Source organism: Monodelphis domestica, chromosome 5 (assembly GCF_027887165.1).
Source record: "Monodelphis domestica isolate mMonDom1 chromosome 5, mMonDom1.pri, whole genome shotgun sequence".
In the NCBI taxonomy this organism is placed as follows: domain Eukaryota; kingdom Metazoa; phylum Chordata; class Mammalia; order Didelphimorphia; family Didelphidae; genus Monodelphis; species Monodelphis domestica.
In genome coordinates, this window is record NC_077231.1 from 4,970,449 (window position 1) to 4,994,825 (window position 24,377).

The 24,377-nt window shown below is 52.1% G+C and overlaps 1 protein-coding gene across 6 annotated transcripts in view; it reads left to right on the forward strand.

Moving 5' to 3' along the window:
- The window catches only part of SCUBE1 (signal peptide, CUB domain and EGF like domain containing 1), a 221,620-nt gene that overhangs the window by 57,681 nt on the left and 139,562 nt on the right, over positions 1-24,377 (forward strand). For all 6 annotated transcript variants that reach the window (XM_007502787.3, XM_016425590.2, XM_007502786.3 and 3 more), the window contains exon 4: positions 7,166-7,300. In XM_007502787.3, coding sequence (XP_007502849.1) covers positions 7,166-7,300 — 135 coding nt within the window. The remainder of the gene's footprint in view (positions 1-7,165; positions 7,301-24,377) is intronic.

Below are 24,377 nucleotides of genomic sequence, written 5' to 3' on the forward strand. Positions count from 1 at the left end.
AAGCCTGACCCAAGGGGAAAAAGTAAATCCCAAGTTGTGTCAAGAGGGAAAGCGTGCAAGCTCGGGGCTCTTGACCTCTTCTATGTTCTGGACCCTTGTGGGCCAGCAGACTAGGGAAGCCTTCTCAGTGGCTGAAAGGAGATGCATGGGATTTTAGGGGAGACATTTGTCACTGTGACGAGCAGAGGAGGAAGTGCTTGTCATACATGGAACGGTGTTAGAGAAATACTGGTTTAGTGGGAGAAGCAGAGCCCCCCCCCCCAGTCTTGGAAGACCAGGAGTGATGCGCAGACCGCAGACCCTGAAATGTAGTTCTGTTACCTACAGAGCAGGGAAGGGAGCTCGCAGCAGTGGGAAGCAGTTTGGTCTGGGTGTTAAATCCTGCCTCTGGAATGTATTCCCCACATGAGCTTGGCTGTGCCACTTGTCCTGCAATGGGTCCCGAGTTCCTGATCTGCAAAACGGGGGTGGGGTGGAGGGTGGAGGGTGGAGGGTGGGGGTGGGGTGGGGCTAGACTTCCCTTCTTCAGGTCCCAGGCCTGCTCTGCTCTCTCTGGCCACCTTCCCTCTCTGGCAAGTCACAGAGGACATCTGAGCTGGGGACCCAGCGATGGCGGGCCTCTGACCCGGTCCCCGGTGCTGGTGCTGCACACACCTTTCTGGGTCCTGCCTGGGTCTCAAAGCCTGGCCTGACTCCCTTCGCCTTTGTCATGGCTGCTGGGTCCCAGGGGTGAAATCTATGCTGACGTTAAAAAGAGCTTCATAAAACGTTTAATGACACGAGAAGGGGGGCTGGTGCTTGAGCAGGGCCGGTAGCGGAGAGTGCTTTGTGGTCCGTCTGCCTGTTAAGATGACAGCACAGACATGGAACATTGGGACTTAAGAAGCCTTCCTTTCATTAAAGGCATTAAACAAGCGGCCAGCCAGAGAAAGGGGGGCAGGGAGGGCGAGGGAGGAGGTTACGAGGGCCCTAATTGAAACACGATGTGTTCTCAGAGACCAGAGATCCATCAAGATTCTTTGCACCAAGAATGCCCTTTGTGTCTGCTGCCATCGCATTCCCACTCAGAACTGTCTGTGGAGGCCCAGAGAGAGCATGGCAGAGCCCAGGGCGGCCGCCATTGGGCAGGGGGGCTGCTGCGGAGGGGGGGCCAGGCCTCGAGCCTTTTCAAAAACACGGTCTCTTCGTGTGCTGGAACCAGTTGGCAACTGGCAAGGCAGCGAGGCACGGGGTCATTGCGTTTGCCACAGGCTGGGGTTGGGTTGGATTTGGGAGCTCGGGGGATCTCTCTCGGGCAGGGCTTTTCAGGTCCGTCTCCCCATCTGAGGGGCTCAGAGGGCAGAAGAGACTCGCCCAAGGTCCCAGCTAAAATCAATCATGCATTTCACAGGATTATAGGATTTAAAGCATAGAGATAGTCAAGTTCCCCTCCTCCGCCATTTTATAAATGGTGAACGGGAGGCTTTGCTAGGGGCCCTAACTAGTCCCGGGTCCCATGGCAGCAGTAATAAGAATAACAACCAACTTGAGAAGTTGCAAAGTTGTAAAAAACCCTATAATCGCTTTAAAGAAAAAACAAATCTCTTGGCCGCAGAACAAAAAGGTTCGACTCCAAGTCCCAGGAGTCAAAAAGAGGAACATTGTTGATTTCATAATTCCTGAACGGAGGCCTAAAAGCATCCTAAGCTCATCCTGCCGCTGTGATTGAGGGTCGCCAGGAAGCCTTGGCTTCTGGTCACCATTAATGGCACGTTCTTGGAGTGGCACTACAAGGTGCCCCCAGCGTCTGGGTGCAGCTGGAAGCTTTACGAGCTTTAATATAAAACTGCTCTAAGACTTGGGAAACACCCCGAATATATATATGGGACCTGGCTCGAGTGAAAACACTAGAGTAGTCCGTGTCCATATGAAAAACTCAACTCTCTTTCCAAAATGGCACCAACAAAAAAAAGTTCACATAAAACGCGAGGTTTTTCAGGAAGATCGTTTACACTCAGCATTGTACCATTAAGGACTCCAAGAATATGGGTTTTGACAGCCATATTGCCATCTCGGTCTTCTGATCCCCAAACTCCAGAATGAAATGCCTTCCAACTAGACCAAGTGGAGCCAGGCTGAGGTCCCTGTTACCGCTGCCCTTCCTCTTGCCATCCGGAACTTATCTGGAAGATCTTTCGGCATCCCTTAGGGATGATGAGCTCACAGCCCACTACTCTTGTGTGAAGATGCTATCATCATTGTTCCCCTAGACAAGGGCGGTCCAAATGAGAAATAAAAGATAATTTGCGAAGAGTGACTTATCCCAGGAACTTTTCTATCTCAGATGAATCAAAACAAACAAACAATCAAAAAAAAAGATGAGAAGAAAAGGAATCATATCAAGTGATGAAATAGCTATCAAAAACAGCATGGAAGGGGGGCAGCTGGGTAGCTCAGTGGACTGAGAGCCAGATCTAGAGACAGGAGGTCCTAGGTTCAAATCTGGCCTCAGACACTTCCTAGCTGTGTGACCCTGGGCAAGTCACTTAACCCCCCATTGCCTAGCCCATACCACTCTTCTGCCTTGGAGCCAATACACAGTATTGACTCCAAGACGGAAGGGGAGGGTTTAAAAAAACCAGAATGGAAGTCTCAACTGATTCTGAAGAAGAGATGGATATACTTAGATTGGAATTCCAAAAAGTTGTTTTGGAATTTGATTGCATGACAAACTAGTAAACAAAATTATAGTAATGTGGTCACTTAAAAGTGAGCATCTGTCATCACTGTTTGAATGAACATATCATCATCTCATAATACTTGACAGAAAGTGTAAAAGTATATTGGAACCAGCACAGCGCAATACATGTGGAATCTGTTACCATGAGAAGAACACTAGGAGAAGAGGTTGAGCTAGCAAGGAATGTCCCTAAAGCCACCATGGAAGAAGTGACTTGAACAAATCGTCTATGGTGAGGGATGGAAGATGGCATCGGTGCCTCACTGGCTCACAGTGGAAAACATGAATGCTCTGTTACACAATTAAAGAAAATTTAAAAAGAATCGTGTTGAGCAATCAAGGAAATGCAAGTATATAAAAACTCAAGGCTCCCTTCATCAGAGGTAGATGGCCAAGGCATCAATGACAAAGAAGGTGATTCAGAGCTGATGGAAAGCTTTGTGTGTCCAGAAGTGATGAAATTAGCAAGGGGCAAGACAGAATCTGCGAAGAAGGAAGACCTCGAAAATTCCTGGTCATCGCTATGGAAGATGAAGCCCACTAAAGTGAAATGTAAAACTGGACCACAAAAAGACACAGAACATTTACGCGTGCACCATTAACCTCGCGAGAGAAAGAACAGTCACATTAATGGAGGGAACTGAAAGTCTACTCTCTGCAAAACTGGAAAGCAGCAGGGAGAGCTGGGTAAGATCATACATCTATTAGCAAGGGGCAACAACACAAGTGCTCCCTACCCCAGGTAGGCCAGCTATGCATGTGTCCTATATGTAAAATGGTCATAACTTATATCATGAAAAAAATCTAGAATTATATTTTAACCCAAATATCTGACCAAGGTGTAAGAGTTTTGCCACAAGTGAAAAGGGCAACTTTTTGAGGATTCAGTAATTACCGAAAGCATCATAACGCATGCACTTCCTTTGTTGATGATCACAAAACCTTTGACTCAGTTCTGCACCCATAGCCACAAACATGCAAATGAGATCCAAGTATACTCAAGATACTTGATGTCCATATGGAAAAATATTCTCTTTTTAAGCGTGCCGCACACGTAATCATGTCATAACCTTGGTTTATGGAAACTTAAGAATGATCGTTTAGACGCCGCCAGCCTCCAAGATGTATGGAAGGAAAAGCTTTCGAAGATCTTCAAGATCTGGCAGGGAGCTGGGAGTCCAAATCACGTGGGAACGAGATGCAGGCATCATTCCGGTTGTCCTGTCTGTTGTACCAAGGATACGTTCAATGAGTTTAAAGACGAGCTTCTACGTCAATTGGCTTTTACTCAACCCCAAAAGGCAATTATTTTATCCGCTTCTGCAAAAATTCCATAGAACATCCAACAAAAAGAATAACAGCAGCACAGCAACCTGTTTCAGATCTGTTTCTAGCTGAACTCCATCAAAAAGCTGGTGAGAATAAGATCATGATGGTGGTGGTAGAAGGTAAAGAGTTGGCCTTGAAATCAGGAAGAATCGAGTTCAAATTCTAACTCCTGACACGTATTGTCTGTATGTTTGGGTGAGTCACCCAACGTCTCAGCATCTCTCAGCTACTCTCCATGACCACAAATTGTGTCACGGTTTGTGATCTCAATGGGTTACGGAGAGCTTCTTCACCAGAGGTGTCCTATGCTGAGGAAATCACAGCTCCATCTACATTTTTAAGAACGAATAATTATAGCATAAATTTCTGTAGTACTTTAAGGTTTGACCAATGCTTTATATGTCATTTCTTTTGAGCCTCACAATACTTCTGTGATACAGGGGCTACAGGAATCATTACCCCAATTTTACAGATAAGGAAACTGAGGCAGGTCATTGTCACAAGTGGGCTATGAACTCAGGTTCCTAGAGGGCCAAGCCTGGAGATGGGAAGGCCAAGGTTCAAATCTAGTCTCAGATGCTTCCTAGCTGTGACCCTGGGCAAGTCACTTAACCCCAATTGCCTCGCCCTTATTCCTCTTCTGTTTTGGAATCTATACTTAGGATTGATTTTAAGACAAGGCGAGAATTAAAAAAAAAGAAATAGTGTGGCATTGTTGATCGTGGTCAGGAAGACGTGGGCTCAAGTTCTCAGCTCATCTCCTTTGCCAGCTGCAGCAGTCTGGGGGAGCCCCTTAATCTCCCGATCTCCTGAGAGGAGAAGAAGCTCCAGGGGCTCTCCCTGCCTCCCAGAGTGGGCATGTGGAAGGTGCTTTGCCAATCCCAGAGCACCTGGCAATGGGAGTGGTGAGTAAGCAGCAGAATGGACGCATGGACCCAAGTCTTCCAGCTCGCAGAACGGGGCTCCTTCCTTCCCTCTTTCCTCACACGCAAACACAAAATCTCCTCATTCTAGTAGGAGGCAGGACAGGGCTGAGGGGAGAACGTACCCTGAACACAGTGCAAAGACATGGCTCCAACCCTCGCCGTTCTGGGCTTTTTAGCAATGAAGTGAGAACTCCTCTGGTCTGGCTCTCACTGCCTGAGAAGTGGGGGCAGTGTCACAAGCTTGGCTTCCATCACTAGGCAGTTGTAAGAATGGATGTGAGTCGGTTCTAAAAGCTGAAGGCCCCATGCTCACCTCTTGGTGGGGTTTCATTGCCATGAGGAAATTCCCAAGTGGGACTGCCTCTGCTGCTACAGATTGGGACACAGGGAAGTTGAGTGACTCGCCCAGGTCACATATGTAGGACTTGAACCCAGGGCTTCCTGACTCCCAACTGGACCCTCTACCTAGCACACCACAGTGCCTTCCCGATCTCTCTCTCTGTCTTTCTCCCTCCTCCCCCTTTTTCTCATTTTTTCTCCTCTCTTTCCATTTCTTTCTCTCTCCCCCTCTCTTCTCCTCTGTCTCTGTCTATCTCTCTTAGTTGCTATTAAAATGGCGGCAGAACGCAGTATAAGTGGGCCACCATCTTAATTGAGACCCTCAACAGCTCTGACCTAAATTGCTGAAGCAGTCTCCTAATTGGTGTCCCCACCTCAACACTGACCAGCCTGCCAATATGATTTTCCTTAAGTGCAGATGTGAGCACATGACTCGTCTATCCAACCAACTCCAGTGGCTTCATTTTTCTTCTGAGATGAAAGAGGAACTCTTCCATTTAACTGTTGGACACTCCATTAGCTGGCCAAACGGCCTTCTCTGGTTCCTCATGCACGTTCCATCTCCTCTCTCAGACTCTTTCATGTCTCAACCATCTCCCAACCATTTGCACTGGCCAAGGCCCTTGCCTGGAGTGCACTCCCTCCTTGCCTCTCTTACCGCATCCCACTGCCTGGAGTGCCATCTTCTGGATTAAATCTCCCCAACGACTCATGTTCTCCCTCTCTGCCTTCTTTGCACATATTTGCTCTATTTACAGGTCAATCCAATTGTAATCACTGTTTTCTCATATGTTGCAATCCCTGTTCTCTCCCAGATGGCAGCTACTAGGATAGACCAAAGAGCACATGTTTCCATGTAGACATTCGCGTCCTTGTGGAAGAAGGCACATATCATCCTTGTAAATACTTGCCGTGACTGATTTTGTACTTCTGCTGCAGATACTTGTACGTGGGCTGAGGGTCTCTCCCAAGTGAACGTCAGCTCTTTGCCAGTGGAGACTATCCCCTTCTTTGTACTTGTATCCACGGGGCTTCACGTGGTCCCTGGTACGTGGGAAGTGTTTCCCTAATCCCTGTGGATGGACCGGTCGACCTACTGTATCGTACTAGGAGTCAGAACACCTGGACTCTAAACTTGATTCTCTTGAGGTGGCTTCTCGAGACACCAGCTCTGTCATCTGAAAATGAGGGTTCATCAGCTACTGTAGAATCAACCATGACACCCCGGAGTGAGAAGAGAACTCAGAGACCATCAGATCATGGAGAAGGAGCTGGTCGGGCCTTGAGAAGACATCTAGCCCAGCCTCCGATTTGGGGCTTGGAGCTCGGTCAGACGTGGAAGATGCCAACGTCAGTCACGGCATCCCTCCCAGGCCGTCTCCAGGCATCTTGACTTTTGGCTTGCCAACGCACTTCCACGACTCTGGAAGACAGAGTGAGGCCGATGACTAGGCAACTCGGCATCGCTCGAATCTAATTCATGGGCAAGTCAAGCTATCCGGAGATGTTCTTGGTCATCTTTGAAAATGAAGTCACACCACGTTGGCCACGCACCATGGGCCAGACCCCACGGAAGGAATCAACACTTTCAGACTCCTTGGGTTTTTTCCATGTCGAGGCTGCTCCTTCTGACAAAGACAGAGGACCTGGGTTCAAGTCCTAGCTCTGTCCTTTGCAGGTTCTATAACCTTGAGGACGTCAGCAACCTACCCTGGGCCTCTCCTCATTTATGAAATGAAGGAGCCGAACTGGGCGATCTCTAAGCTTCCTTGTTGCTGTTTTCTGCCTAGCAGATATGTCTTAAGGGTGCCGATGGTTCACTCATTCCTTCTTTCCTTTTTCTTGGGCTTAGATGTGGACGAGTGCCTGGATAACAATGGCGGGTGTCAGCAGATCTGTGTGAACACGATGGGCAGCTATGAGTGCCAATGCCGGGAGGGCTTTTTCCTGAGTGATAACCAACACACCTGCATTCACCGCTCCAATGGTAAGTGCCTAGGAGGAAACCCCCCTCCTGCGCCTCCTCTGGCTCTCTCCAACCCTAGAGCTAAGACTGGGGACATGGTGGACGTGGGCCGAGTCAGGAGGGCTGTAAGGCTGCAGAAACAGACCGGGATGGGACACTGAACTCTAAACATGCCATCTTTGTCTTCTCTTCCCTCCCCCTCTTCCTGGGTCTACTCGTGGCAGATCTTTCTGTGGAGGAGCATTGGTGGAGGCCCCTGGGCGTTCGGCACTCTCCTGGCCTCACCATGGGCATTTAGGAAACACTGCTGCTGCGTTTAGGGAGGAAGCCAGTCCCCTGGTTCTTCTTGCTTTCTCTCCTAAACACGCTGCATTGATGGGCTTCATAGCTGGGTATGTGGCCTGGCCTGGCCAAAGCCCTCTAGCAAAAGGCCCCTGGTTCTGCCTGGCACGAGAGTGAGTGGCTCAAATGTTTGCTCTCCAGAAAGGGTCCTGGACATGTCTTGTTCCTCTCACTTCCTTGGGGTGGCCTCCCAGGCTCCTGGTGCTCGTCTTTTCTGGGAGGCGAGAGAGAGGCAGCAGAAAGAGTAGAGAAGTCCTTCAGGGAAGAGTTGCAATGGGGGAGAGAGAAGATAATCCATGAGAAAGGAAATATTCTGGGTGAACAACTTGAAGTACTAAGGCTGGAGAGCCTGGTTCAGGCATCCTTTGGGTGCCCATGCTTGGCTGTGTCCCTCATCTAGACTTGGGCAGCAGGTAGGGGAGGACATGGGGCAAGAACAAAGGCTGGCAGGATCTTCAGATCATCAAGAAGCCTTGTGTACTGCAAAGAGCAAAGAACACGCCATCAGAATGAGTTGGAGTCCCAGGTGCACCTCCTAGGCGACCTTGGGCAAGTCCTTTCTCCTCTCTTGGCCAATAAGGGAGCTCGATAACCTCCAAGGTCCCTTACATTTAGGAGATCTCCTCATTTGAAGGCCAACTGCCTGTGTGGAGGAGCCAGTTCATGTGCCTCCTCCTTCAGGAAGTCTTCCCTGACTGGCCCAGCTCTTACGCCCTCTCCCTCCTGAAGCAGCTTATGCGACACTGTTCCTTGGTCCTTAGCACATTGGCTCATCTGGCGATTTGTATTTAGATGTACCCGTCGTGTCCCTTTTCCCCACATGGACTGTGCAACCTTGGAAGGCAGGGGCCACGTCTGATTCTCTTTTCTTCCTCTGTGCCTGGACAGGGTCCTACGCACAGTAGGTGCTTAGGGGCCACCTCCCACGTTTAACATCCTTTCACAGGTAGGGTTTGATCCTTCAAAAGCATCGATTGAGAACCTACTGTGAATAGACCCTCATTCTAGTGCTGGGGAAGATGCAAAGACTTGGGGGTCTCTGGTCTTGTCAGTCGGGGTTCGTCCCCCACCGGGGCATGTCTCAGCATCCTCTCTGGCTCGGTGGAGTCTCAAACCAAAGCATGTTGTGGCTGTGGCCTCCTGATTTCGACTATTTGCATCTGGGCGGGAAGAGAGAGGGCGGAGGCGACCATTGTGGGATTTGGGGGAGACAGAATGAGGCTGATTGCCACTACCTAAATCTGGGGGGAAGAGAGAGGGCTGATGACCTCGAGGCGACGATCGGGGAATTTGGGGGAGACAGAATGAGGCTGATCTCCACTACCTAAATCTGGGGGGAAGAGAGAGGGCTGATGACCTCGAGGCGACGATCGGGGAATTTGGGGGAGACAGAATGAGGCTGATCTCCACTACCTAAATCTGGGGGGAAGAGAGAGGGCTGATGACCTCGAGGCGACGATCGGGGAATTTGGGGGAGACAGAATGAGGCTGATCTCCACTACCTAAATCTGGGGGGAAGAGAGAGGGCTGATGACCTCGAGGCGACCATCGTGGGATTTGGGGGAGACAGAATGAGGCTGATTGCCACTACCTAAATCTGGGGGGAAGAGAGAGGGCTGACGACCTCGAGGCGACGATCGGGGAATTTGGGGGAGACAGAATGAGGTGGGGAGAGGAGAAAGGATCGTGGGGTCAGCTCAGTTTGAGAAGTCAGTGAGATGTCCGGGGGATGGACCAGCTGGAGATGCAGGCCTGAGGCTCGGGACAGATGTTCGGGGGTCAGAGACAGTGGCCATCACACCCGCTAAGGCAGAAAACCCTGGGAAAGGGGAAAGGAAAGGAGCATGTCTGAGGTGCCTGGGGGCCGGGCACTGCCCTGATCTGTCCTGGGATCCTTGCAACACCGCTGGGAGCCTCTCAGAGCTCAGAGCTGGGCCCCAGGCCCCCACATTGGCCTGATCCGGAGCCAGGAAAGTGGCTCCCGCCATTGCAGCGCTCCTGGGGCCAGCATGCATGAACGCAGGGAGCCGGGCTTCATGCGCCAGGCTGAGCCATGTGGTGGCCGCGGAAGGAGCTCTGGGGTGGGCGGATGAAGATCCGGGCTCAGCTCCGGCCCGGCTTTGGGCAAGCCGTTGGGCTTCTCTGAACCCCGGCTTCTTCCTCTCCTCGGGAGCCGAGGGCTCCGGGACATGGGAGCTGAGAACGGCCCACAAGCGCCAGAAAGGCTTCAGACGCCGGCGACGATATTAGCACGAAAGGCCACTTGTCCGCTTCCATCCATTGCATCCGTGAGATAAGCGGAGGGGAGGAAGCCAGGACGCACCCCGGCCCAAATCCCGCGTCCACATGACCCCAATAACCCGCCTTACTTAGAGGCTAGCTTGGCCAGCGGGGCAGGGATGGCCTCATTAGACCATTAAAGCGGGTTTCAGATTTCTAAGCGCCTGTTTGGACAAGTCCTGAAGTGAAGCCGATTTGCTGGGAACCCGACCTCGGTGAATCCCGTCTGGTGGCCCCCTTTTCCTTCTCCAGCAAAATCCAAAGCTGAGACAGCCATTCCTTGGCCCGAGAGGAGACGGAGCTGAGCCACGCCTGGGAACGGCGTACTTCAAGCTACTCCGGGGCCTGCCAGTCATTTTGCTGCAGGTTAATCGTTCCCATTCTGGCCTGGTTGGTGAATGGGGGGCCTTCGTGGAAACCACTTGGCTGGCTGCCAGTGCCATCCGGACTTCAAGCGGCACTTTATAAAAGTCGCCCTGCTGCAAGGAGAGGCCTCGGCGCTGGCCAAGATGGAGCCCCCAAAGGCCACCGGCACGTTCCAGACGCAGAGCGGACGGACGGAGAGAGCAGGGAGCGTTTCTATGGCGAGACGAGCCACCGGCAGCAGCCGCGGCACGGCGCTGACGCGCACTGGCCACGTGAGGCCCAGCTTTGGCTGTGAGCCAAGAGCAGAGACGAGGGGCGAACAGTTCGTGGGGCTCTTTAAAGGTGCTGCGCTCGATGCCAGCTCTGCCCCTCGGGACTGAGAGGAGCCGGGCCAAGGCAGCCAACCCACTAACGGGAGCCCTTTGGGGTTCATGAAGTCTCTCCTGATCCTCCCAGCGACTGAGGTGACAGCACAGGACTGTTATCCCCCTTTACAGATCAGTAAACTGATGCCCAGAGAGCCCAAAAGTCATAGAGCTCGAAGAGGCCTCAGGCGCCAGCGTCCAGCCACTCACTTTGGCATCCAGAGATTCAGTGACTTGCCCACTGGCACACAGCAAGTTGTCAGAGGCGGGACCCTGAGCACGAGCCCATTCCCTGCTTTATCCACTTTGCCGAGGGTCAGTGATTGGCCCAAGGTCTAGGGGTGAGTCAGGGGCAAAGACCGGCCTAAAGCTCAGCTTGCAGGGCCCTCGGTCAGTCCATCAGTGTCTGAAGCCCGCCCCGAGGCTGGGCATCTACGCGTAGCCCCCCGCTTGCCCTCAACATCACGCTGGCTTCCCCGCCGTAGTTCCTGCCTCTAAACTGGAGGGTGAAGAATTGAAGCTTCTTTATCAAGGCGTTGCCTGAATGAGGATTGTGACAAGCCATCTAAGCCTCTTAACTTGGGTGCATTCACCCGAGTTAGCTGCCGAGTTCGCCAGGATCAGAGGCCCGGAATGCTGGCTCCAGGCTAGAGGACAATCTCTCGGGGACCCCCTTTGCCCAGTGCCACAGACGCCACCCGAGTGTAGTGCAGCCCGCTCCTCCCCTGACTTGCAGGCGTCCATCTCTCGCCACTCCAACCCGGCCTCCATACAAAGGATTTTCCCAAAGTGCGAGGCGGTGGCATTAACCCGGCACCCCCAGAACTTCCTGCTCCCCACCAGGCCACGCAGAAGCTGGCACTTCAAGCTCCTCCCAAGCCCCTTCTGGTCTCCTTTCTACACGCCACATGGGCTCCTTACTGCGTCCTCAGGACCAAAGCTCCATTTCCCATCCCTCTTCCTCATTCTGGCTGCCGCCATGCCTGGAATCGTCTCGCTCCTCTCCTTATCCTCTCAGACTCCCTCAAAGCCAGCTCAAGCCCCCGAGGCCTTCCGTAAAGTCCCTCCAATGAGTGGCTCAACGTCTCTGCTGCAGCTGGTGTCGGGGGTCTTCTTCCCTAGGGCTATCCTCTACCCGCGTGGCAGCTTTTGTACTCCTCCATAATAAGGACACGCCGTCTCCTCCTTAGAGGGGGAGCTTCTTGAGGCAGGGATGTCTGGCGGCCCATGGCAGGCGTTAAACAAGTGCTTGTCCTGGATTGATTGCTCCGAGGAGCACAGCAGCCTGGAATCTCCCGGCCTTCTGGCCTCTCCCAGGGATGGAAGGTGCCAAGACTTGGAGGACTGCGTGGTGGAACACAGCTGGGTGGGTTGGGGAGCGTGCAGGCTAAGCAGAGGAGCCTGCACTTTGCCCAGGGGCATCAAAGGACCTCTCCAGCAGGACTCCCTGCTTAGACGGACGTGGGCTGTCCTAGGATTATTGGGCAGCCGCCAGGAGGACGGCTTGAAGTGGAAGCCGAGAAGCCGAGGAGAAGGTTGCTGCGAGAGTCTGGACAAGAGGGGGAGGAGGAGGCAGAATGGCCGTGACCTGCCCACTGACTGGAGAGAGGGCAAAGGGGGAAGGAGAGGCCTTGTTGGACCCAGGAGAGGGGAAGAGCCCTCGCTCTTGGGCAGGTGGCCTCTTCCACTCATCATTCCAAGTTCTCGGGATCCAAGAGGCCTCACGGGCAGGGGCCGCCGCCGGGGTGGCTGGGATCATGGCCCCAGGAGGAAGGGTGGAAGATTCCAGCTTGCAGCCTCCAAGCAATCAAAGCTGGCCCGCAGAAGGCGAGATCCATCGATGAGGGGCAAACCCCCGCCTGTCCCGCTCCTCACTGGCAGTCTTCAGGCAGGGGGAGTGCTCCCTGCTCAGGGAGGCCATCAAGAGGACAGGGGCTGGACGAGGCGGCCCACGATTCGAGGATCTCAAGTCGTGGGTGCAGAGCTTCTCGGAGGAGCCCTTGTTCCTTCCGTGCTCTGCCCGGCTCACCTTGGCTTCCTATTTACTCCAGACCTACTTAGGCGCGCCTTTGCCATCCCCCCTTTGACCGACAACTCTTGGAGAGTGGAACCGGCAGCCCCAGAATGCCTCTATAGGCACAGCGTCTGGCCCCCAGGAGGTGGCTAGTAAGTGCTTGCTAATGGACTAAGGGATTGATTTTCTCCCCTCCTTTCCTCCCTCTATTCACACATTTTTTTAAACCCTACCTGCCATCTTTAGACTCAATACTGTGCATTGGTTCCAAGGCAGAAGAGTAAGGGCTAGGCAAGGGGGGTTAAGTGACTTGCCCAGGGTCACACAGCTGGGAAGTATGAGGTCAGATTTGAACCCAGGACCTCTTTTCTCCAGGTCTGGCTCTGAGTCACCCAGCTGCACTCCCCCCCCACCCCCCATGGGTCTTAAAGGATGGATAAGCTGTTTGTAGGTGAGGATTCCACAAAGAAGAGGGAGGAGGGGGAGGAAGAGGAACATAGGCACAGGATATTGCATGAACAAAATCAAGTGGCAGGAAAGCAGAGTTGGTGTCTGGGATTGGAGGGCAGAGAGTCTGACAGATGAGGAAACTGAGGCAAACAAGGTGAAGGGACTTGCCCAAGGCCACACGGCTCGGACACATCTGAGGCTGGATTTGAACTCAAGAAGAGAAGCCTTCCTGACTGCAGACCTGAAGCTCTGTGCTGCACGACACTACCCAGCTACTCCTTGAGGAGACAGTTTAGACGTTATCAAACCTACAACTCACGTGTGGAAGCTGCTCCCCCCCCCCAGGACCTGCTAATGGCTCCTAGGGATCATTTCCCAGAAGGCCTCGTGAGCCTGCCAGGGACTGGTCCCCTCTCTTGACTGGCCGGCCAATCCCTCGTCCCATTCCTAACCAGATGGAGCCGAGGTGGGAGAGTCCCCTGTGAGGAGGGTCAGCTTCAAAGCATCCGAAGCACTTAGTGCTGCTTCTCTAGTGGGCGTCCCCAAACTGAAGATGGAGACAATCGATGGACGTGGGGCTCTGGGAGCAGACACTGCGGCAGTGCGGCCAGCCTCGGAAAGCAGCAGGGGCCTAAAGGCTCCTCATCAATCACCCCCACCCGTCATAGATTGTCAGAGGGGCCTCAGAACAGGGGGTGCCAGGGCTGGGAGGGGCCTCAGAACAGGGGGTGCCAGGGCTGGGAGGGGCCTCAGAACAGGGGGTGCCAGGGCTGGGAGAGGCCTCAGAACAGGGGGTGCCAGGGCTGGGAGAGGCCTCAGAACAGGGGGTGTCAGGGCTGGGAGGGGCCTCAGAACAGGGGGTGCCAGGGCTGGGAGGGGCTTCAGAACACGGGGTGCCAGGGCTGGGAGGGAGCATAAAACAGAGAAAATTAGAGCAGAGATGAAGCTTACACATCAAGTCCAAACTCCCTGTGCCCCCATTTTACACATAAAGAAGCAGATTCACAAAGGGTTAATGATTTGCCCAAAGTCCATCCCAGAGTTGAGACTAGAACCCAGCTCTCCGGCTTCAGCTCAGTCTTGAGCTGTTTTCATTCGGCCACAGTGAATTTAGAGGGTGACGGCAGGCCTGGACTCGAGCACACGTGCAGAGAATTTAGGCTGGTTTAAAAGAAGAGGCCTCCTTGTGCGTGTGATGGCTCCGCCCACTCCATTTGGATAGCTTCATTTCTCCTTTATACTCCTGGCTCCGAGACAAATGCAGCCACTCGCTTCTTCGCCCAGCACTCTCCACAGGGCAGTGATAAACAGCCCCTCCGGCAGCCCTTTGGGCCCACAGCTAGCCGCTGGTCTCTAGGGGGCTGGTGGGGCTGGTGTCTGTCCATCCCGAGGACAGAGCGCTCCCTCCCGTCTCCCCTGGGCCCACCTGCATTCCCCATAGTGGAAATAAAACAAAAAGCAGGGGGGCCGAAGGGACGAATGCCTTGTCTCGTTGGGGGGGGGGGGTTAAAAGGTGAGACTATGGGATTTCTGACCCCCATGTGGAGGATCCCAGAAGTGGGGAGAAGCTTGTTCGGCTGCCTATCGGAACTTGAACACTTCCAGGGATGAGGAACTCGCTATCTTCCGAGACGCTCTCATTGCCAGAAGGTTCCCCTTTGCCCAGAGTACCAGTCAGCCTCCATTTAACCCTGCCTACGTCTGCCTTCTGAGGCTGAGCCAAACATGTTTGATCCCTGTTCCCGGGCCAGCCCTTTCAGATGCTTGAAGGCTCTGCACTGACCTTCCCCACTCTCCCGGTCATCCTCCTTTGGGCACACGCCTGTTTATCAATATCCTGCCTCTATTGGGGTGCCCCCAGAGAATCCTCCCGATTGGCTCTGCACAGGAAAGAAGCCAGCAGCCCTGATCTGGACCCCGTGACTCTCCATCAGCTTTTTCCTTTCTCCTCATAAGTGACTTATATGGAGCTTGTGGTTCATTCAGACCTCCAGATCTTTTTAATTTGGTCATGCTTTCTAACCATGACCCGGCCATTCTTCACAGGCTGAAAGGCCCCAGTTCTCCTCCTCCATTTCATCAGAGGGTGGCCATGGCCCTGGATTCTTGTAGGTTGGGCAGTGGAGCTCGTGCTGGCAGGGCTCTGGCCTGAGGATGAGCCTCCATACCATGGCTGTCTTCACATATCTCAGAGGCTTCCATGGTGAAGGGGGTCCCCCTTGTTCGGCGTGGCCCCGGAGGGAAGGACTAAGGAGAACGGAGAGATGTTAGACTTCAGCTGGATGGGCAGAAATAGCTGCTGTCCAGAGATGGAATCTAGACCGCCTTATCGTCGGGTCAGTGCGTTCCTTCTCATGAAGGGCTTCTCTTTGGGGGAAGCTGGGCCGACGGCCCTCTGAGGTCCGGCAGTGGGCGAGCGTTCTGGGACCCTTTGGGAGTCACCCGACTTCCTCAGGTCTAGACTCGCCTCTCTGAACGGGGCCTGCCCCCGACATCCACGCCACCTCTGGCCTCTAAAACTGAAGCCCCCTCTGGTGCCCCTTTGAAGCCTGCTTGCTCTCCGGTCTGGGCAGGAGGAGGAGGGGAATAACCCCCCACACCCACGTAGCCCCGAAGGAAGGGTATATCTGAGCCCCAAATGCCAGCTCGGGTTTGTTTCTCGATGTTTCCTGTCCTGGCTATGGGGCAGCCACAGCCCTCGCCGTCTCGTGGCCGGGACAAAAGAACAAGCGACTCAGAGGAGGATCAGAACTGAAACGGGTCCGAGCCAAGCAAGGGCAGCCGGGTAGACGGACCACCTGGCGGCGCTGGACAAAAGGATGGAGAGAAAGGACGGGCCGGGCTCCCAGGGATTTCCCTCAGAATGGCCTGCTAGGAGTCACTCCCTCCAGAATCTTGGGAAAGAACGCTGGCTGAGGGTCCAGGGAGGGCCCGTGGCGGACGAGGCTCCGTCTGCCCGGGCTCTTCAGGCTCTTCCTCGGCTGGGCTGCGCTCCTCCAGGGGGCCAGGCTCCGGCCCCTCGTCTAGATGTGGTCTGGCCAAAGCTCAGGCTGACACCCGAGGGTGGGGGGTGGTCTTCGGGCGAAGAAGGTGGCCGAGGAGTCCAGCTCCTGCACAGGATTAAAAATAGCCCAAGACTGAAAAGTCGTCCAGAAATGCACGGCCAGGGCCTTCCTCCAGCCCAAGAGTGCACAAAAGGACAGTCAGAAGCCGGCGGGAACCCTCCCCCGGAGAAGCCAAGAGCAAGCAGGCGCTGCCCGTCTGGGAGCCTGCCCAGACCAGAGACGTCCCGGGGCTACCCGAGGGCTGCAGCCCTTTGTATCCAGGAGCCGGAAGCCTGACGAGAGCTGCAGGGCTGCTGTGCCCGCTGAGGCAGGCGGGAGTCGGGGGGGGGGCAGGGGCCATTCTGCCGTCCACGACCCCAGAGGCTCAAAGGGGAGGTACAAAGCTGAGCCCAGATACTCCAGAGGTCCCGAAATAGTACCACTTGGAGCCAGGAGCTCCCGGAACCTGCCAGCACTCGTCAGGAGAGGAAATTAGAGGCAAGAGATGAGCTAAATGGGTCAGGACCAAGCCGGTGCTGACCACCCCATCCAAGAGGCTGGGACAGAGCCAATGAACATAGCAGTTCATTTATAGTTCACAGCGCCCAATCAGCCCCAAGTGCCCACTACTGCGCCAATGGGTCAATAAAAGCTGCTGGGAAACTGAGAACGGTGTCTGCCAGAAACTAGGTTTAGACCGTCCTCTTACACCATGTGCCAGAATGAGCTCCAAATAGTTTGGGGCTCTGCGTATAAAAGGACATGCCATAAATAAGTGAGAGGACCAGGGCGCCAACGCCCTTCCCAGCCACGGAGACGAGAAGCGTGCAGGGAAGGATCACGGGAGACCAAAAGGATCGTTTGGGTGACACAAAACTGAGTGTTGGGGGGATCTTTGCTGAAGCTTCTCTGAAAAAGGTCTGCTGTCCAACACACATGGAGGCATGATTCGATGCCATAAGAACACGAGCCCCTCCCCACCATGGCGTAAGTGGCCGAAGGATGCCGACGGGCATTTCTCAAGGGAAGCAATGCAAACTATCGATAACCGCCTTACAAAACAGTAATGATGGCAGAAACGTCCGTTAAAACGGTTCACGCTGGTGATGAGCAAAGATGACAAGCAAGGAAAGTGGCACGGAGCCAAAGGAGGAAGGAAGCCAAGCGCGCGAATACGGGATGGGCAGAGCTCTGGGAAGCAATCTGGAATCATGCACCCAAAGTCACTCAACTCTCCGTTTTCCTTTTGACCCAGTGAGGTAACTTCAGCTTATAGCCAGCCACATAGATGGACTGAGGAAGAGGCTCATCCGTACCGACTATTTCTAGCCGCACTCTTTGTTCTAACCGAGAACTAGAGACAAGGTGGTGGGAGCCCATTACCTGGGGGAAAACTGAACAGATTATAATCTCTGAATGGAACCAAACATTCCTGAGCCCTAGAAATGAAGGAAGGACTGGATTCAGGGACACTTGGGAAGGCTTCCAGGAACGAATCCAGAGCAAAGTGAGCAGAACCAAGAAAACAGCTTATTGAAAAGCTACAATGCTGGAAAGAAAAACGACTTTCACAAATTGAAGGACTCTTGATGGCGGTAATGATTAGCCCACTTCTCCAAAGGACCTCCGAAGAGGGATTCTCTGCCTGGGAACCAGGAGGTGGGGGACGGGTGTTACCGAATGAGGCGTGCGTTTTGGGATAGAGCCACTGCGGGGATTTCCTTTGCCCGGCTCTGCTTATTTACTAGAAGGGAAGGATTTTTAAACAATGTTCGGGGGCTGACTGTGGGGCCCTGGGCAAGTCACTTAACCCCGGTTGCCTCGTCCTTTCCTTGGAGCCAATCCTGAGTTTCAACTCTAAGACAGAAAGTAAAGGGTTTTTTGGAATGTTTTGAGAGACTACAAGGAAACGCTAGTGATAGTGACGCCAAAAAGAGGGTTATTTGAAATACTTTCTTAGTACACAAAACAGAGCTTAGACACAAGCCATGAATTTATTAGATACCTAAACCCCCGTGTAACAGATAGGTACGCTTTCACATGCGCACCTCTCCTTGCCTTCTTTGTAAGTGGAAATCTCCCAGGTTGTTGGCATGTACCAGTAATAATAGCTAACATTTACATAAGCACTTACTGAGTACAGTACTGGGTACTGGGCCAAGCACTCTGCAATTTTTATCTTATTTGGTCCTCATAGCTGTTATTATCCCTATATTGCAAATGACAAAGGCTAATTAAGTGACTTACCCAGGATCACACTGCTGGTAGATGTCTGAGGCTAGATTTGAACTCAGGTCTCCCTGACTCCATGCCCAGCATTCTGCCCCCCCAAAAAAGGAGGAAATGAAGGGCAACAGGATCAGCCCTGAATACTCTGGAGCTCCAAAATAGCAAATCAGATTGGGAAATTCAGCATTTGTTGGAGTTTAAACTGATGTGGACACTGGGTTCCCGGGACTCCTTCCTGACCCTTTAATCCTTGTGTCTTAGTGGCCCCATGATACTGATCCTCCCATCAGTCCACGGGCAGGTTTGTGCCTCCTGCTGTGGGCACCTTCTCCTTCTCGCTGTCCAATGATATAATCGTCGCAATTTTGTAGCATTTTAAGGCTTGCAAACCGCCATATGCAAGTCTTAGTGCTTTGGTAGCTCTGAAGTGCCTTGAGGCCTTGGGGACACCTTGCAGCATTTCATTTGATCCTGGAACCGTGGGAGAAAGGTAGCTTTATTATCTAGCCATCTGTCTTTATTATATATAGGAGAGAGAAGAACGCAGCTGAGGCAGGCGGGAGTTCAGAGGCTTGTCCAGGGTTGCCCAAGTCCAGGGTTCTTTGGACTCTGCAGCCTGCTATGGGATATCCGGCCTTCTGGACGTTAGCTTTCTACTGCTCTGCCCGTGTTCCAACCCATTCCATGAAGACCTTTCCTAGCTGGCGTGGCGTGTGTGCTGAGAGGGTCTGAGAGGCAGCCATGTGGCCAGCAGGCTCAGCCTAGTGTGCCTACGAGGCTAGCCCAGACTAGAGAAGGTCATGGGGTGGGAGAGCTGTCTGTGCTCCACAGAGACAGTATAGACTAGAATAGACCTACTTGTCCTTTGTTATTTCTTAAATATTTAAATAATAAACATATTTAATTAGACGATTTAAAATATTTTTCCATGGTTACATGATTCATGTGTTTCCCTCCCCTCCCCCTCCCCCCTTCCCGTATCTGACGTGCAATTCCCTGGAAACCCAAGTGTCATTGATCAAGACTTATTTCCATATTATTGATATTTGCACTAGGGTGATCCCTTAGAGTCTCCATCCCCAGTCATGTCTCCCTCCACCATGTATTCCAGCAGTTGTTTTTCTTCAGTGTTTCCGCTCCCACAGTTCTTCCTCTGGATGTGGAGAGCTTCTTTCTCATAAGTCCCTCAGAATTGTCCTGGCTCATTGCATTGCTGCTAGTAGAGAAGTCCATTGCCTTCGATTGTGCTACAATGTATCAATCTCCGAATACAATGTTCTCCTGGTTCTGTTCCTCTCACTCTGCATCCATTCCTGGAGGTTGTTCCAGTTCACGTGGAATCCCTCCAGTTCATTATTCCTTTAAGCACAACCAACATGTACCACAATTTGTTCAGCTATTCTCCAACTGAAGGGCATCCCCTCATTTTCCAATTTTTTGCCACCACAAAGAGCGCAGCTATGAATATTCTTGTACAAGTCTTTCTCCTTATTATCTCTTTGGGGGTACAAACCCAGCAGTGCCATGTCTTTTAGCACCTTTTGGGCATAGTTCCAAATTGGCCTCCAGAATGGTTGGATCAGTTCACAACTCCACCAGCAATGAATTAATGTCCCTACTTTGCCACATCCCCTCCAGCACTCATTATTTTCCTTTGCTGTCATGTTAGCCAATCTGCTAGGTGTGAGGTTGTACCCCAGAGTTGTTTTGATTTGCATTTCTCTGATTATAAGAAATTGAGAACACTTTTTCATGTGCTTATTAATAGTTTTGATTTCTTTAACTGAAAATTGCCTATTCATGTCCCTTGCCCATTTTTCAATTGGAGAATGGCTTGATTTTTTGTACAATTGATTTAGCTCTTTATAAATTTGAATAATTAGACCTTTGTCAGAGGTTTTTGTTATGAAGATTGTTTCCCAACTTGTTGCTTCCCTTCTAATTTTGGTTACATTGGTTTTGTTTGTACAAAACTTTTTTAATTGCATGTAATCAAAATTATTTATTTTAAATTTTGTGACTTTTTCTAAGTCTTGCGCGGTTTTAAAACCTTTCCTTTCCCAAAGGTCTGACATGTATACTATTCTGTGTTCACATAATTTTCTTATGGTTTCCTTCTTTATGTTCAAGTCATTCAAGTCATTCACACCCATTCTAGGTTTATCTTGGTATAGGGTGTGAGATATTGATCTAAACCTAAACTCTCCCATACTGTTTTCCAGTTTTCCCAGCAGTTTTTGTCAAAGAGTGGATTTTTGATCCAAAAGCTGGGATCTTTGGGCTTATCACAGACTGTCTTCCTGAGATCACTTACCCCAAGTCTATTTCACCCTACTTGTCCTTTGGAGAAGATGGAATCCGACTTCTTGTTGGCCCCAGAGGACAGGAAGAAGAGCCAGCTTGGCTCCAGGGAGGGAGATGAAGTCCTTAAAAAGTCATCTAGAAGAGGTGCCTTCTCTTTCTTTCCTCTTGTTCTCTTCTCTGCCCTTTACAAACTGGCTTCCAGTCTCATCTTTCCACTGAATGGCTCTCTCCAAAGTTTCAAAGTCCTGTGGTCTCTTCTCCATCCTCATTCTCCTTACCTCTCTGCAGCCATTGACACTATTGATCATTCTCTCCTCCCTGACACCCTCTTCTCTCTAGGTTTTCAGGAAACTATCTTCTCCTGGTTCTCCTCCTTCTTCTCTGTCTCCTTGCCAGATCCTGCCCTCTAACTGTAGGTATCCAGGGCCCTCCTCTCTTATCTCTCTGGACTCCTTCACTTGATGATCTCATAGACTCCCAGGGAGTTAATGATCATTTCTATGCTGATGATCTTCAAATCTACCTTTCCTGTCTCAAACTCTCTGCTGACCTCCATTCTCCAATCTCCAACTGCCTTTCAGATACCTAGAGCTGAATATCCAGTAGACCTCTTAAACTCAACCTGTCCAAAATGGTGCTCACTATCTTTCCCCCTAAACTTTCCCATCTCCTACCTTCACCATTATTATAGAGGACAACATCCTCCCTCCTCCTAGTCCCTCCAGCTCCCAACCCAGGAGACAGCCTGGATTCCTCATGATCTCTTTCTCCTTCCCATATCCAATCTGGGGCCAAGACCTGCTGATTTCCCTTTTGCAACATCTCAACTCCTCCCCCTTCTCTTCTCTGCCATTGCCCCCAACAGGATGCAGACCCTTATCACCTCATCCCTTGATTATTATAATTATTAAAATAACCTGCTTGGGGCCAGGATGTCTGCCTGCCTCAAGTCTCCCCCTCCCCAATCCATCCTCCTTCAGCTACTGAAGTGATTTTCCTAAAGTGTAGGCAGATCTGGGCATGTCACCCCTTCCTCTGTAAACTTCAGTGTCTCACTATTGCCTCTGGGATTTTAGAGAAAGCCCCTAACTTAGTATTCCAAGCTCTTCCTAACCTAGGTCTCTCCACCTTTCCAGCCCTCTCACACTCCCTTCCTGGCACATACTCTTCACTCCAGCGACACCAGCATCCTGGCTGTTCCATCTTGGTTCGGGGCATTTTCTCTGGCTGCCACTCAGGCCCAGAATGATCTTCCTCCTTGACGTTGTCTATTGCCTGACTAAAATCTCATCCTTTAGCAAAAGTCTTCCCCAGCCCCTCTAATGCTCCCTGCTTTCTGTTTTTCTGATTCTATTTTATTTTTCTCATTACATGAAATAATTGGCTTCTTCATAGGTTTTCCCAAATTATAAGAGCCAAACCATCCCCCTCCCTCTCCCTCTCCCTCCCCTTTCCCCGCTCAGAGACGGTGGGCAATTTGCTCTGCCTGCCTTTCCCACTTACTCTGCACGGTGCTTGTTTGTAGCTATTTGTTTGTATGGTGTCTCCCTCCACCCCATTAGATGATGAGTTCCTTGAGAACAAAAACTGTCTCTGGCCTCTTTTTGTACTCCTGGCACTTAGCACAGTCTCTGGCACATAGTAGGAGCTTAATAAATGTTTATTGATTGATTGATGTTGGGGAAAATTGGGAACTAGGTCTGGAATTGGGATACCCTAAATTCAAATCTGGCCTTGGAGGCTTTATGGGTATGAGACCCTGGGCAAGGCACTTCACCTTGGTCTGCCTCAGTTTCCTCAACTGTAAAATGTGGATAATAATATCATCAACTCCCAGGGTTATTGTGGGAACCAAATGAGAAGCTGTTTCATGCTTTGAACCCAGTAGGCCCTTTATAAATGTTAATCTCCCCCGCCTGCCCCTCTCCCTTCCTGGTGGTGGAAGGCTATTTCAGAGTGCTCCTGGCAATCCTAGGTTTCCCCTCCCTGGCCTTGCTGGATCCTTGGCTTTAGTCACACTCGAATGAAGGTGGAGGTCTTGGGAGCGCTAGGCTCTCGCCTCGTCACTTCCTCCCCTTCCTCGGAGTGCCAGCATCCTCGGGGAGGAGATGGCCTTCTCACCTAGGTGAGGAATACTTCAGCCGAGGCTCTGACTTCAAACAAGGCTGCCTTGTGCTGGTTGAGGCGCCGGTGAGAAAGGCCCCCGGGCTGAAGCCAGGTCCGGGATTCTCTGGCCTGAAGAGCGAGCCAGCCAGCTGGCCACTGTGGCTTTGCAGGGTCCCAGCCCCTCCATCAACACTGGACAAGGCCCAGAATCCTTCCTCCTCACCACCATGCTGAAGTGCTCTCAGGTTAGCTCCTCTGCAGACAGCATCCCAAGACCTTCAAAGAACTCTGGGAAGGAGCTACTTTTATAGGTCCTGGCCTGTGACTTCCTCATCGTGAGAGGAAACGTACGTCCCTGGGGTGTCTCAGCAGCACATCAGCTCTAAGTTCAGAGCCTTAAGGGAGAAATTGGGGGCAGTGGGAGGTTAAGTCAAGCAGCCAGTTTGTCAGAGGCTGGACTTGAACTCAAGTCTCTCCTGACCTCCCTAGGCCTGATATAAAAATGAGGCAAATGCCTGCTGAATTGAACCGGATTGACATCTCCTCTTTGGGCTGCCTCAGTTTCCTCCTCTGTTAAATGAAGGAGCTGGACTAGATGGCCTCTGAGATCCCTGCCAGCCCTCAGGCTACAACTAGCTCCTGTCTAGGGTCCTCTTCATCCTCTATGCTAAGGCCCTGTTGAAGATGGGGGACAAGAGATGACATCTCAGCTCTCCCACTTCATACCAACAGGGCTTCCGTAAAATATGGGATGGTGGTCCAGGCCTGCCCACTCCCAGAGGTGGCTGTGAGCAGAGCACGGGGAGAGCCCTGAAGAGGATGGGCCCTATGGGCCATCAGAGGCCAGGAGGTCCAGCTGGAGGGAACAGGAGCCCCCAGACTTGTCCAGGAAGTCAACAGTGAGGAGGAGGGGGGAGGAGGAAGAGGAGGAAGAGGAGGAGGAGGAGCTCCTCTCATAAAGCAGATCCCCTCCATTTTGGGGGGAGCTGGACTGTGAAGAAACTTTTATCTCCCTGGAGGCTCAATCTGCATCTTTGCACCCACCCCCATGGCTACTCCTGGCGCAGAGTAGGATGAGGCTGCTTCCCCTTTCGCAGGGCTGAAGACAGCCCTCAAGTCAACTTCCCCCATTTCTTCAACTGAGGAATGTGAATCATCACTACTAATAGCATTCAGGCTGCTAGCCTTCTAGTCTTGGGGCTGGAGAGGGAGATGGGGAGGGAGGGAGGGAGGGGGAGGGAGAGAGACAGAGAGACAGAGAGAGACAGAGACACAGAGAGAGACAGAGAGAGACAGAGAGGGAGAGAGAGACAGAGACAGAGAGACAGACAGAGAGAGAGAGAGATAGAGACACAGAGAGAGACAGCAAGACAGACAGAGAGAGAGACAGAGAGACAGACAGACAGAGACAGAGAGAGAGACGGAGAGAGAGAAAGGAAGAGAGGGAGAGAGGGAGAGAGAGACAGAGACAGAGAGAGAGAGGAAGAGGAAGAGGGTGGGGGAGAGGAAGAGAAGGGAGAGAGAAACAGAGAGAGGGAGAGACAGAGAGGAGGGGGGAGAGGCAGAGGAAGGGGAGGGGGACAGGGAGACAGAAAGAC